At 41.5% G+C, this 15,823-nt stretch overlaps 1 protein-coding gene across 2 annotated transcripts in view; it reads right to left on the bottom strand.

Moving 5' to 3' along the window:
- The window catches only part of DNAH7 (dynein axonemal heavy chain 7), a 560,306-nt gene that overhangs the window by 451,074 nt on the left and 93,409 nt on the right, over positions 1-15,823 (bottom strand). For both annotated transcript variants that reach the window (XM_069733889.1, XM_069733890.1), the window contains 3 exons: positions 8,662-8,787; positions 8,315-8,434; positions 5,086-5,269 (listed from right to left, as the gene is read on the bottom strand). In XM_069733889.1, coding sequence (XP_069589990.1) covers positions 5,086-5,269; positions 8,315-8,434; positions 8,662-8,787 — 430 coding nt within the window. The remainder of the gene's footprint in view (positions 1-5,085; positions 5,270-8,314; positions 8,435-8,661; positions 8,788-15,823) is intronic.

The raw sequence follows: 15,823 nt of genomic DNA, 5'->3' as shown, positions 1-15,823 counted from the left end.
GCTACTCCATAGTCCAAATTATTTGCGTCTCTGTGTCTAAGATTACATTTGTTGGAGGAGTTTCATCATTCCGTCTTGAGTGGTCATCTTGGGTCATAGCTACACAGAAAGCTATTGCTAGATCTTTTCTTTTGTGCCACCCATGCTTAATGTTATTAAAGATTTTGCATTCGCTTATGGTGATTGCACCCGCGCTAAAATTTGTCATTACCGACCGGGGTAATTGCCAGTTCCAGAAAGCATGTGGACACATTTGTCCATAGATTTCATTATGGATTTGCCTTTGTCTGGACGGAAGACTGTAATTTGGGTGGAAGTTGACCGATTCAGTAAACAAGCACATTCTGTTCCTTTATCGAGGTTACCGAATGCTGAAACACTTATCAAATTGTTTATCCATAATTTGGTGAGATTGTATGGAATCTCACCTCTCCTGCTGCACTTTCGTATGGTGGCTTCCACCTTTCACACACACCCCGCCCCAGCAGCAAGCATCCCAGAGGAGTTGGTTTTCTCCTGTCAGATAACTGCTCCTTCACCCCAATCCCACTTCCACCCTCTGATACCCTCCCTTCCTTTGAGGTGCTCTCTGTGCGCATCTACTCCCCCTCCAACTGGCTGTCATTTACCACCCCCCAGGGCCAGCCACCACCTTCTTTGACCACTTCACCATCTGGCTACTTCATTTCCTTTTTGCAGACATCCCCACTATCATCATGGGCGACTTCAACATCCCCATTGACACTTTCCTCTCAGCTGCCACTAAACTTCTATCTCTCACTTCCTCCTTCGACCTCACTCAATGGTCTTCTGCAACCACTCACAAAGATGGTCACACACTGGACCTCATCTTCACCCACCTCTGCTCCCTATCTAACCTCACTAACTCACCTCTTCCTCTTTCTGACCACAATCTACTCACATTCTCTTCCCTCTCCACTCCTTGTCTACAATCCCCACCCCACAAACTTGCAGACCCTCGCAGAAATCTTAAACACCTCAATCTACACTCACTCTCTGAATCACTTCTCCCTCTCACAGACATAAGTTCCCTACACAATGAGGATGACGCTTTCACTCTATATAACACCACAATAGCTGTAGCTTTGGAATCTCTTGCCCCTCTTACACATACCAAAGCTCGCAAAATCAACAGACAGCCCTGGCACACCAGCCTGAACAAAAAACTGAGGCGAGCTTCCAGGGCTGCTGAGCGCAGATGGAAAAGATCCCACTCCAATGATCACTTCACCACATTTAAAGAGTCCCTCACTACTTTCAAGACCACACTCGCCACAGCAAAACAAACCTACTTCTCATCTCTCATATCCTCCCTGCCTCACAACCCTAAACAGTTATTCAACACCTTCAATTCTCTCCTCCATCCCCCAGCACCTCCTCCCTCCCCACTCATCTCAGCTGAAGACTTTGCCTCATTTTTCAAGCAGAAGATTGAGAACATCAGAGACAGTTTTAGTGGACAACCCCCAGAGGCCTTCCTCCCAACTACACAGCCCTCCACCTCCAAAACCAACTTCTCCACCATTACAGAAGATCGACTCTCCACTCTACTCTCAAGATCGCATCTCACCACCTGTGCACTTTACCCGATCCCATCCCACTTCATCCCAAACCTCGCCTCAGTCTTCATCCCAACCCTAACCCATCTCTTCAACCTATCACTAACAACTGGTGTTTTCCCCTCAAGCTTTAAACATGCCTCAATCACACCTATCCTCAAAAAGCCCTCTCTTGACCCATCCTCTGCATCTAGCTATCGCCCAATATCACTTTTCCCCTATGCCTCAAAACTACTGGAACAACACGTCCATCTTGAACTCTCTTTCCATCTATCTTCCTGCTCCCTCTTCGACTGCTTACAATCAGGCTTCCGGTCACACCACTCCATTGAAACTGCCTTAACTAAGGTCACCAATGACATATTAACCACCAAGAGCAAGCAACACTACTCTATCCTCCTCCTCCTGGACCTGTCCTCTGTTTTTGACACAGTGGACCATTCCCTGTTGCTGCAGACCCTCTCATCCCTTGGCATCACAGACTTGGCCCTATCCTGGATCTCGTCATACCTAACTGACCAGACATTCAGTGTCTCCCACTCACACACCACTTCTTCACCTCGCCCCCTATCTGTCGGAGTCCCGCAAGGTTCAGTTCTAGGGCCTTTGCTCTTCTCCTTCTACACCTTTGGCCTGGGACAGCTCGTAGAATCTCACGACTTTCAGTATCATCTCTATGCTGATGACACTCAGATTTACATCTCTGAACCAGATATCACCACCCTACTAACCAGAATTCCTCAATGTCTGTCCGCTATTTCATCCTTCTCTGCCTGATTAGTAAAACTTAACATGGACAAAACAGAATTCATCGTCTTTCCCCCATCTCACGCGACCCCCCAACGAACCTATCCATTACAGTAAACGGCTGCCCACTCTCCCCAGTCCCACAAGCTCGCTGTCTTGGGTAATCCTTGACACTGATCTCTCCTTCAAACCACATATCCAGGCCCTTTCCACTTCCTATCGCCTTCAACTCAAAAAATATTTCACGGATCCGTACATTCCTAAACCAAGAATCTGCAAAAACCCTAACCTCCTGCTCTGTGGCCTCCCCTCTAACACTCTTGCACCCCTCCAATCTATTCTAAACTCTGCTGCCTGACTAGTCCACCTGTCCCCCCCGCTATTCCCCGGCCTCTCCCCTCTGTCAATCCCTTCACTGGCTCCCCATTACCCAGAGAATCCAGTACAAAAGCCTAACCATGACATACAAAGCAATTCACAACCTGCCTCCTCCATACATCTGTGACCTCGTCTCCTGGTACTTTCCTGCACGCAACCTCCATGGGGTGGCTCAGCTTAGCCAGAAGCGAAAGGCCAATATCAAATGTTCAAGGGGTCCCATATTCAAAGTAGGTGATAAGGTTTGGTTGTCATCCAAAAATAGGTAAGTTGAATGTGCCATCAGTGAAGTTAGGTCCTATGTTTGTTGGCCCATATGAGATTTTGGATGTAGTTAATCTGGTAGCCTTTAGATTAAAACTCCCTCTTTCTTTTTTTTTTGCATCCCGAATGTGTGACATAGATCACTGCTGAAGGAGCTCTTTCTGTTTTATCTCCCTCACTCCCAACTCCTTTGGTTTCTGTCAATAACAGTTTTGTGTACGAGGTACAAAAAAATTGATTCTCGGCAAGTCAGAAATTCCCACCAGTATTTCATCCATTGGAAGGGATACGGACCGGTCGAGGTTCCTCAAAGTTCAATCCTAGGCCCCCTCCTTTTCTCTCTATATACTGCACCTATTTGACAAATCATCAGCAGATTTGGTTTCCAGTACCATCAATATGCTGATAACACCCAATCATACACATCTTCTCCTGACATTATTCCCACCTTAATACAAAATATCAGGGATTGTCTACTGTCTCTAACATCATGTCCTCTCTCTGAAACTGAATCTCTCCAAAACTGAACTTCTTGTGCTTTTTCCCTTTACTAATCTACCTATGCCTGATACTGTGGTTTTCTTGGGTGGTTCAACCATAACTCTCAAGCAGCAAGCTCGATGTCTTTGGGTCATATTTGACACAGAACTTGCTTTTATTCCCTGCATCTTAAAAATATCTACAGAATCCAACTTTTTCTAACCTTTGAAACTGCAAAAACTCCCATCTGGACTATTGCAAGTCTCTACTAATCGGTCTCCTTCTTACAAAACTCTCCCCTCTCCAATCCACCCAGAATGCAGCAACCAGGATCATATTACTGTCCAGCCGCAACACCTCCACTTTGTGCCAGTCATTGTACTAGTTACCCAACCGCTATAGAGTACATATAAACTTAACACTCTCAAAACTCTTTAGAATTCTGCACCACCAAATATCTCTTCCCTCATTTCTGTCTATCACCCTACCCATGATCCCTGTTCTGCACTGATCTAAGACTAACATCCTCCATAATTAAAACCTTCCAGTTCCATCTCCAAGACATCTCTCGTGCTGCAACATTTTTCTGGAATGCACTACCCACACAATCATATTAATACTTAGCCTCAAAATGTTGCTTTAAAACCACATAACTTTATACAGGCCTATCACCTTACTTAACTAATCTAACTCTTCCCTGTTCCCCCTTTCTAAATTATCCTCCGAATATGGTCCCTCATATTCATGTCTCCCCATATCTTCCATGCACCCAATAGCACTTGACAACCGTACTTAGACAGATGCTGGTTGGTGACCGGCTCATGCCGCTTATTTGAAATGCCCAATATATTATAATGATGGCTAATCCATTCATGACAAGCACTTTTTACCTATTGTGTCCCCTCTATTTCCTCATTTGGGGAAATTCCGCAAAGAAGACTGAGCATTCCCGCAAGACAAATTGACATGCTGTGCCTCGGAAACCTGGACGACAGGTGATTTTATTCACTGTAAACAAGAAGCACAGTGGGCATGGGATTTCTATTTCTCCCATCCACGTTGCTTGTACTGTACAATGCAGTGCTTTGCACAGTGAAAATATCCTCCATCCAGAACGCTAGTATTAATGATTGTGGGCACACGGCCCAATGGTAAGTGACACCTGCAGTTTGTCTTGTCTGAGCAATACGGATTTCAGCGGATTTTTTAGAGTGGATAACAAGTTCAGGAGGTAAGTGGGAGGGAAAGAAGTGTCTGGTAAGTGGTGAAAGAAGCGGGGACAGGGTTCTATGGCCAAAAATTTCACAATGGTGTGGGTCTATTGTGTGCAAATATGAGAGGTTTAGTTCAAAATGATCTTTATTTTAAACCTTACAAATGGTGTCACTAATAAGTCACTTCTATGAGCCACTCACATTTTTTTCTAATTCTGTAGGCACAATTAGAGCCCGGTGCCACAGAATCAGCCATGGACTGGTGTGAGCAGCAAATGATGAGTACAGGGTTTAATGAAGATGTGCTAATATTCCAATTAAAAGTGGTCATGTGAATCCACATAGTCATTTGGTATGGCTGAAGTGAGATTGATAAAAAGAATGTGTTAACACAATATGCAGCATGTAATGCCCATACTCACTGGTGGTTGTACGATGAGATCCGTATAGTCCTGCATGGATGATAGAGCAAGGCTCTGCAGCTGTTCTGTCATCAGTGTAGCAGCACAATTAAAGAATGATTCAAGTCTCTTATAGTTGCTGTTGCTGGGAATTTGCTTTCTCTTGTTTCCTTGGTAATAGATGTTCTGAATTTCTGGAAACCATCTACGAAAATTGATGAATTGTAATATCATCTCTATTATCTCTCAAAAGGCATTAATGACTATGCAAGCTTGGAAATGTTGCAAAAAAAAGGTGACTTGTCGTGTCATATTATGTACAGTATATTATATAGACATACATATTCTATACTTTGAGATTAACGTCATGACCAAAAATTTTACATGCACAAAAGTATGGTGGCCTTTTGTAATTTTCCACTCCCACCACCCAGGGTGAGAAGTGAAAATAGGCACTTGCCTAAGGCACCTTTAAGCTTTTACTGTAAGGGAGCATAATTTATTCAAGAAAAAAAATCACTTTATGCCATGTCACAGCCACTGGATATATAGTGTAGACTGATCGGTGATTCCTGTGCACTGTAGGGAGGCGCTCATTTGTTTTAGAGTGGCCCTGTCACGCAGTAGTAGCCAGTAACCTGTGACAGACACGTGTGTGTATGTGTGGAGTGTGTGTATGTGTTTGTAACTAAAGTATGTGTAATGTGTATGTGTGAGTGGAGTGTGTGTACGTGTGTGCCACTGCAGTGTGTGTGCTTGTGTGTGACAAAAGTGTACACAGTGGGGGAAATAAGTATTTGATCCCTTGCTGATTTTGTACGTTTGCCCACTGACAAAGACATGAACAGTCTATAATTTTAAGAGTAGGTTAATTTTAACATTGAGAGATAGAATATCAAAAATAAAATCCAGAAAATCACATTTTATAATTTTGTTGGAATGCAAATAAATACACACTGGCGCTCCACCAATTAGAAGTGAAAAAAGTGTGAAGTGGGGAGGGGGGAAAAAAAAGAGAAAGCTGCTGGTGATATGACAGGGTCTGTGCAACACCCTGTCTAAAGGTGTGGTATTGTATGAAAGATTATCACCTGCGCTAGAGAATAGGACTCCGTTTAGGAACCGGATGTATAAACACTACTTGTGCTTATTATTCCACCCGGTTCAATATAGGTGCTTGTAGTGTCATGTACCACAAGATGAAGGACCCAGAATCTTGCAGTTGAGCAGAGGTTATACTGTGAAATACCTAACTGCTCTAATAATGGGACAAAGGATTAATAGGGTATCGATATTAATAGACTTACTTGTTTGGTCGATGGTGGTGTAGCATATCGTCATGACAGGTGCAATGTCCGTCTCAAGATGAGGTGTCAGCACAGTTAAGGGCAGTTCAGGACGCAATAGAAGCCAGGGGATGGTGCGGGAGCATCCTCCTCTCAAAAAGATCTTCATGGCTGCCCACAGAGAACCGCCGGCTTCTGGCGTGCCCTGGCCGGAAGCAACGCCGAGGCTGTGGCGGAGTGCGAAGGGGGCGTGGCAAAAAGTGTGACGTCACAGGGCTAATAGACGGGAGCGTGAAGGGGCCAAAACAGCCCAATGCGTTGAGAAGGGATGCGTTCCTTCTTCGTCAGGGCTATGGTTCCCCTGTATAACCCGTCCTTATATGACACTGCCCACCTGAAGTGTGTCCTTGTAAAATATATACAGTAGATGTGCAGAATGTTTGCAAGAACAGTCACAATGTTTTCTCCTTTTCTAATGTTTTTGAGTGGTAATGCAAAATGAGCCCCCCCATGTAACAAATTATAATACATATTAAAGCTATAAACTAGGGGGTGCATTATAAAGACTTTGGACTTGATTAATTCAGACTGGTCTTTCTACGCCAATTTTAATGAGGGGTGTGAATGTCTAAAATGTAACAAATTCATTAAAAGGCACATGTCACTTAATTAATTCAGCGCATCTTATCAGTGGCATGCTCCTCTGAGCGCCTTGCCATAAATGTTACTGGAGGTCAAGGTGTAATTAATTTGTCACGCTTTGAAAGTGGTGTGAAAGCACAAAAAGTTGTAATTTTGCTTTTTTCAAATTGTTTTACACCAAAATTCTGGTATAGGAGAAATGATAGTTGTGAAGGGAGAAGTGCACAATAGGTTCGACTCACCTGGGGTGGTTGTGTACAGGCACAAGGTGGCTGGCGGAGAAACCCACCAGATGGGAAACTTCCTAAACGAGGATAAAAATCATGTTTAAAACAGGCTGAGCTGCTGAAAAAGAAGTCTCTTCCTGCAATATTCCTTGAAGGTTCTTTATTAACCATTACGTATTTCCATGATGTACCAGCATCTTTTCAAGAGTTAAAAAAAACTGATTATTTTTTACACTTGAGAAAGATGCCGGTATGTTATGGAAAAGCGTAGTGGTTAATAAAGATCCTTGAAGGAATATCGCAGGAAGAGACTTCTTTTTCAGCAGCTCAACTGATTTTAAAAGTGATTTTTATCCTAGTTTAGAAAGCTTCCATCTGGTGGATTTCTGGCGAAAACACTTTTTCGCCTTTACTATTTTACGATGCGTATAATACTTGCCATATGACAAATTAAATGAAATCTACACTTTCATTGGCTGATTTGCTGACAGTTTATAGTTTTGATAAACATGGACCCATGTTTTAAGGGTTTTTGATGGTATTTTTACAAGTGTCTTTGATGGTATTTTTTATCTTGTTACTTTTTTAGGTGTTTCTGAAGTACCATTGAGAAGTCTTTGCCAAAGAACAAAAATGCCACGTAACCAAAAATACATTAGGACACTGTGTTTAAAGCCAACTAGCACATTTGGGAAACACACTCTCCTGCACTGTATGTTAATGAAAAATAGGAACAGAATATAGGACAAAATAAAACTTTCCCGAGCAAAAGCAAAAACTTTCCTGCACAATACAACAATGGTTATGACAAAGGGAACACATCTTTAGCACGTGTTCTATAAGCATTGATCAATTTGTGGGAATTATACATACAATCTATAATATATATATGTACACACTGTACAATAAAAAAAAAGCTAAAATTCTCAATAAATTAAAAGGAGAGGACAGATTTTTCCTATTTACAGTAAAGCTTCAGTCTAGTCACATCTTTATATACCCCTCTTATAACTGTGCTGGAAAACTATGACCCAAGCAAGTTAAGGGGACTAATAGGCTAACAAACTATTCAGTAACATTTTTATTCTTTCTTACTTCTTAAGTAATTTTTCTTTGGCAGAATCAATATGTCTCATAACAAGATTTTGGAAAATGGATAGCTCCATTGACTCCTGGCGGTTGTGAAATTCATCAGTATCAACAAGACGTAATTGCCTTTGGAAATAAAAAAGAACAAAGTTAAAAATGCACTGTACATTAAAAAGACAGAGAAGCACAAACAAATGTACCTTATCAGTAATGGCTGTATTCACAGTGTGGTTTTGGTGTCGTTTTGTACACCCCTTTTAGCCAAAATTGAAGCCTTTATAAATTAATATTCGCTTTACAAGACATCAAAAACAAAAAGATAACCAAGCAAGAGCTGTGTTGTAATTACTTACATGAATGATGAATGCCATAAATCCAAAACAGCAGCCATTGTTGGGTTCATTGAGTTCAAATTCTCCTTGATGAAGTTGTAATTTGCCAAAAAAGACTTCTTCCAAGGTTTTGGCACTACCTCCAATCTATAAGATAAAAAGCGTTTAAAAAAGTTTTCAAGTAAAGTTTAAAATAATATACCACTGAAATTATGATATAAGAGATTGAGGTGTTTGATGCGGTTTCTTGATCTTACATACAAAAGAAGTAAAATCCAGATACAGATGATAATTGATATTTTTGAGAAACCCGATCACTTACCATCTATTAACTTTAGATATACTTTCATATTCATCAGTATAATGCTACACTGCATAATACAACGAACAATTAAATATGAGTTAACTTGTTAATGTCTAGGCCTTAAAGAGTCTTAGTAAATTTTTGCTTTGCTTTTTTTAGCCCCTGGAATATTATGCAGATATAATTTTACTTTTTCATTGATGTAACCGCACAAGGTTTTGTTTTATGTGCAACAAATTGCATTATTTTTAGCACAGCTTTGGGGTACCAATAAATGATTGCAAAATTTATAAACATATTTTGAGAGGCAAACATGAGAAAAAGATATTCTTTATTTTTCTTAATGTTCATGTTCCACACCAAATAGCCCATTAAATGAATCTCCATGCGATTATGGTTGTGTCGATACATTATATGTGTAGGTTTTATTCCACTGTATCTGAAACATCCATTAGAACCCCAATTACAGATAAAAACGGCCATTACATTGACAGAAGTCATTGATAGGGCTCATAAGCGCTTTATGTCTAAGCGGTGGATGCCGCAAACTTCCCTTCAGCGCTGCCGTTTGTAGTTTCTCATGATCCAGAGGACTGTTGAAGGTCTTGTTGACCGAAACATCCTATTCTTTTCTGGAGATTCCACATTTAATAAAATACTCCTGTTGAACATAATTAATGAGTGCCAAGTATCTTTTTCCTGCTATACGGGCAGATACCTGGTAATGTGATCACAAAAGCCTACTGAATCACTGATGCTTATGTACATTAAATTGTGCTCATTGTGTGCTATGCTGCTGGTGAAAATACAGAAGCAGTAAAAACCGCTTCTGCTTTCTCCATAGAGCTCCCAGATATGTCTGACAACCAGGGATCAGAGAGGAGGAGCAGAAGCTTTAATTCCATGGCATAAATTTACAACAGCGCAGAGTTAAAGCCAATGTCCAGGCGTCAGCACTTGGTCTGTATGAGGCTAAATTGGCAAAAACAATGTTCTCATCTTAACAATGAACACCGGTGGTTCCTCTCAGCCTTTGTTTGCGTTGCTGTGTGCTGCACTGATGACATGCATCTTCACATTACTGAAATTGACAGTTCACTTATGCGGCCAGTGATGGCTACTGTGGTCACACATTGAGATGATGCAATGGAATAGCAGTAGCTTAAATCATGACTGACAGGTGCCAATAATCCACTAAAGAGGTGGGAGGAATAGTAAGTATAGATCTTCTGTGGAAGTAGGTATGCACAAATTTTTCTATCTCTTCATGAATGGCAGGCATGGTACTGCATAAGGAACATGCCTCTGACTGTGGAGCCCATATGACAAACGCCAATAAAATACTGTCAGTGCCCAGTTCCCCCTCACACCACTCCCCTTGGTGATGCCCTAATTGGGATGCCCAGCATCCAATGGTTCTTAAAGGAGAAGGCTCCTACGGCCACACCTACAGGGATTAAATGCAGGTGTCCGGGCCAGTAACTTTCTCTTTCCCCCGGCGGACACCTGGAAGCTTTTGTCCCACCCTCCCTCCCTTATAGATGTCAATGGGGTGCGAATTGCAATACTAACTGGCGAATAGACTTAAACAAGTATTAAAAAAAAAAATAGACTTAATGATTATGTATATATAACTAACCATTGTTATCGATACTAAGTCACAAAGGAAGAAGCGGAGGAGGGCAAAGGTTCATAAATGCTCGTTGGCCAACTAGCCTGTCGATCGTGGACAGGATCTCGGCTATGAGCCGCCCGTTACGAAATGTAATTGCCTTTTTATTATTATTATTTATTTATATAGCACCATTAATTCCATGGTACTGTACATGAGAAAGGGGTTACATACAGAGTTATAGATACTGTTTACAGTAAACAAATTTACGATGACAGACTAATACAGAGGGGAGAGGACCCTGTCCTTGCGGACTTACATTCTATGGGATAATGGGGAAGAGACAGAAGGTCGGGGCTGCGGCAGCTCTGGTGGTGGTGAGGCGGCAGCTCGGGTGGTGGTCAGGCGGGAGCTCGGGTGGTGATGAGGTGGCAGCTCAGGTGGTGGTAGCCTTTTCTCTGCTTATGTAATTAATAAACTGTGACCGACCTGTTCAACCCACCTAGGCCTGTCAGTGTATTCATTACGGGATTGGTGGGAGGGGGGAAGGCACTGTTGACGGCACACAGGTCTCCACAGTCATCCCAGACAGAATCTATGATCTGGAGTTCACTGCTCTGTGGGACGATATCATCAATTCCAGGACTCCTTGTTCTTTACGCTGCAGATAGTTGTTAATTTGCTGCATGTTTGGGTCATTGCCCTGCTGCAGAATAAATTTGGGACCAATCATATGGTTCCCTGATGGCATTGCTTAATGGACAAGTATCTTTCCAGATTTATCAGCATTTACAAACACCATTAATCCTGACCAAATCCCCAACTTCATTTGCTAAACTACAGCCCCAATTTTACAAGAAACCTGAAACATGCTTCACTGTTGTCTGCAGACTCTCATTAGTGTGCATCTCTCCAGCATTATGGTGAACAAACTGCCTTCTGAAACAGCTAAATAGTTCAAATTTTGACTCATCAGTCCAGAACACCCGATGTCATTTTTTTGCACTCAAGTTCTATGTTTTGGTGAATAGTTGAGTCACTTTGGCCTAGTTTCCATGTTAAAGGTACAGACTGTAAGCAGCAATTTTTCCATGAAGACCTCTTTTGGCCAGACTTCTCCAACCATTAGATAGTCCCACTGGTTGCTGCCAGTTCTGAGCTTTTGGCACTGCTGGTCATCTTCCGATTTCAAAAGTAAGTAAACAATGTGTCTCTCATCTGCAGCACTTTCTTTGGCCTCAATGTGGTTGGTCCTCAATGTTGACAATTTCTTAATGTTGCTTCAAAAGATCTTGAACAGAACATCTTGAATCCCTAGTCTGCTTTGAAATCCTTGCCCGGAAGAGACCTTTCTAAAGAAGTATAACTACTTTGTTTCTCGTAACTATGCTTAGTCACATTGTGTATGACCTGAGACATGAAAGAAGAACACAAAGTCTTGGATGTGTAGATATGGCCGTCACAGAGCCCTGATCACAATATCGAGTATGTTTTGGATTACAGGAAGAGACAGAAGTATTTGTGCAAACCTATATTCAGAAAAGATCTATTGATAGTAAGGTTGAGCGAAACGGGTCGTTCATTTTCAAAAGTCGCCGACTTTTGGCAAAGTCGGGTTTCATGAGACCCGATCCGACCCCTGTGCGGGGTCGGCCATGCGGTACGCGACTTTCGCGCCAAAGTCGCCTTTCAATGACGCGAAAAGCGCCATTTCTCAGCCAATGAAGGTAAACGCAGAGTGTGGGCAGCGTGATGACATAGGTCCTGGTCCCCACCATCTTAGAGAAGGGCATTGCAGTGATTGGCTTGCTGTCTGCGGCGTCACAGGGGCTATAAAGGGGAGTTCAAGCCGACCGCCATGTTACTGCTGCTGATCTGAGCTTAGGGAGAGGTTGCTGCCGCTTCGTCAGAAGCAGGGATAGCGTTAGGCAGGGTCCATTAACCACCAAACCGCTTGTGCTGTAGCGATTTCCACTGCCCAACACCACCTTCGGTGTGCAGGGACAGTGGAAGCTACATTTTTTTTTTTTCCCCCTCAGCGCTGTAGCTCATTGGGCTGCCCTAGAAGGCTCCCTGATAGCTGCATTGCTGTGTGTACGCCGCTGTGCAAACCAACTGCTTTTTTCAAAGCACAAATCCTCTTGTTCCTTCCTTTCTGCACAGCTATCTTTTTGGTTTGTACACACTTTTTATTTAATTTGTGCATCAGTCCACTCCTTATTGCTGCCTGCCATACCTGGCTGAGATTACTGCAGGGAGATAGTAATTGAAGGACACTCCCTGTTTTTTTTTTTTTTTTGTGGGAGATTAAGATTGACATTTCTGCTAGAGTGCCATCCCTGCCTGTGTCATCTCTCACTCAGTGGGCCATAGAAAGCCTATTTATTTTTTTGCTTGATTTGGGTTATAAAATCTACCTGAAAAAATCACTACATCAATCAGTGGGAGAAAAATATTGGCCTCAGGGCTTGTGTGCCACTCTTGACTCCTGTGTGCATCATCACTCACTCAGTGGGCCATAGAAAGCCTATTTATTTTTTTGCTTGATTTTGGTTCTAAAATCTACCTGAAAAAATCACTACATCAATCAGTGGGAGAAAAATATTGGCCTCAGGGCTTGTGTGCCACTCCTGACTCCTGTGTGCATCATCACTCACTCAGTGGGCCATAGAAAGGCCATTTTTTTTTTTTTTTTGCTTTATTTGGGTTCTAAATTCTACCTGAAAAAATCAATAAATCAATCAGTGGGAGATTAATATTGGCCTTTGGGCTTGTGTGCCAGTCCTAAGCGTGCCATCTCTCTCTCTCAGATTGTGGGCCATAGAAAGCCTATTTATTTTTTTTTTGTTTTATAAATTCTCCCTTAAAAAAAAAAGGGAGATTAATATTGGCCCTTGGGCTTGTGTGCCAGTCCTAAGCGTGCCATCTCTCTCTGTCTCTCAGATAGTGGGCCATAGAAAGCCTATTTATTATTTTTTTTATTGGGTTTATAAATTTTCCCTGGAACAAAAAAAAAAAAGTGGGAGATAAATATTGGCCTCTGGGCTTGTGTGCCACTCCTGACTCCTGTGTGCGTCATCTCTCACTCAGTGGGCCATAGAAAGCCTTTTTTTGTTTTATTTGTTTTCTAAATTCTCCCTGAAAAAATCATTTTATTTTATTTGGTTTCTAAATTCTTCCTGAAAAAATCATTTTATTCTATATTTTTTTTTCCTAAAGTCTCCCTGAAAAAAAAAAAAAAAAAACAAATCAGTGGGAGATTAATATTGCCCTTTCTGCTTGTGTGCCAGTCTTGACTCCTGGGTGTGCCATCTCTCTCTCTCTCTCTCTCTCCAATTGTGGGCCTTAGAAAGCCTATTATTTTTTTAGCTTGATTTGGGTTCCAAAATCTACCTGAAAAAATCACTACATCAATCAGTGGGAGATAAATATTGGCCTCTGGGCTTGTGTGCCACTCCTGACTCCTGTGTGCGTCATCTCTCACTCAGTGGGCCATAGAAAGCCTTTTTTTGTTTTATTTGTTTTCTAAATTCTCCCTGAAAAAATCATTTTATTTTATTTGGTTTCTAAATTCTTCCTGAAAAAATCATTTTATTCTATTTTTTTTTCCTAAAGTCTCCCTGAAAAAAAAAAAAAAAAAACAAATCAGTGGGAGATTAATATTGCCCTTTCTGCTTGTGTGCCAGTCTTGACTCCTGGGTGTGCCATCTCTCTCTCTCTCTCCAATTGTGGGCCATAGAAAGCCTATTATTTTTTTAGCTTGATTTGGGTTCCAAAATCTACCTGAAAAAATCACTACATCAATCAGTGGGAGATAAATATTGGCCTCTGGGCTTGTGTGCCACTCCTGACTCCTGTGTGCGTCATCTCTCACTCAGTGGGCCATAGAAAGCCTTTTTTTGTTTTATTTGTTTTCTAAATTCTCCCTGAAAAAATCATTTTATTTCATTTGGTTTCTAAATTCTTCCTGAAAAAATCATTTTATTCTATTTTTTTTTTTCCTAAAGTCTCCCTGAAAAAAAAAAAAAAAAATCAGTGGGAGATTAATATTGCCCTTTCTGCTTGTGTGCCAGTCTTGACTCCTGGGTGTGCCATCTCTCTCTCTCTCTCCAATTGTGGGCCATAGAAAGCCTATTATTTTTTTTAGCTTGATTTGGGTTCCACAATCTACCTGAAAAAATCACTACATCAATCAGTGGGAGATAAATATTGGCCTCTGGGCTTGTGTGCCACTCCTGACTCCTGTGTGCGTCATCTCTCACTCAGTGGGCCATAGAAAGCCTTTTTTTGTTTTATTTGTTTTCTAAATTCTCCCTGAAAAAATCATTTTATTTTATTTGGTTTCTAAATTCTTCCTGAAAAAATCATTTTATTCTATTTTTTTTTTCCTAAAGTCTCCCTGAAAAAAAAACAAAAAAAACAAATCAGTGGGAGATTAATATTGCCCTTTCTGCTTGTGTGCCAGTCTTGACTCCTGGGTGTGCCATCTCTCTCTCTCTCTCCAATTGTTGGCCATAGAAAGCCTATTATTTTTTTTAGCTTGATTTGGGTTCCAAAATCTACCTGAAAAAATCACTACATCAATCAGTGGGAGATAAATATTGGCCTCTGGGCTTGTGTGCCACTCCTGACTCCTGTGTGCGTCATCTCTCACTCAGTGGGCCATAGAAAGCCTTTTTTTGTTTTATTTGTTTTCTAAATTCTCCCTGAAAAAATCATTTTATTTTCTTTGGTTTCTAAATTCTTCCTGAAAAAATCATTTTATTCTATTTTTTTTTTTCCTAAAGTCTCCCTGAAAAAAAAAAAAAAAATCAAATCAGTGGGAGATTAATATTTACATTTGTGCTTCAGTGACAGTCCTGCGTGTGTGGCATCTCTCTCATTTGTTGCCACCAACAACAGAGTGTGTAACATTGTGCCTGATTTTCGTTGTGGTCTCACTCACCTGTAAAGGGGTAGCTAAATCATACTGAAGTTATAGCTCACCGTGTAATTTGTGTGACAGCAACAAATACCGTTAGTTTGTTTACGTTTTTAAAACAATGAGGAAGTATGGTGGAAGTGGTCGTGGCCGGGGGCGTTCATTGTCAGCTGGTAATGAGGGTAGTGGTAGTGGTGGAGCATCAGCTGGTCGTGGGAAAAAAAATATTGCACCTAAGTCTGGAGCTGTGGAGCCAGGTTCGTCGTCTGGCTACACAAGGCCTCGAACGCTCCCTTTTCTGGGAGTAGGAAAACCGCTTTTAAAGCCGGAGCAGCAAGAGCAAGTT

Source organism: Ranitomeya imitator, chromosome 7 (assembly GCF_032444005.1).
Source record: "Ranitomeya imitator isolate aRanImi1 chromosome 7, aRanImi1.pri, whole genome shotgun sequence".
Classification (NCBI taxonomy): Eukaryota; Metazoa; Chordata; class Amphibia; order Anura; family Dendrobatidae; genus Ranitomeya; species Ranitomeya imitator.
Note: the sequence above shows the minus strand (reverse complement) of the source record. Positions and strands in the feature narration are given on the sequence as shown.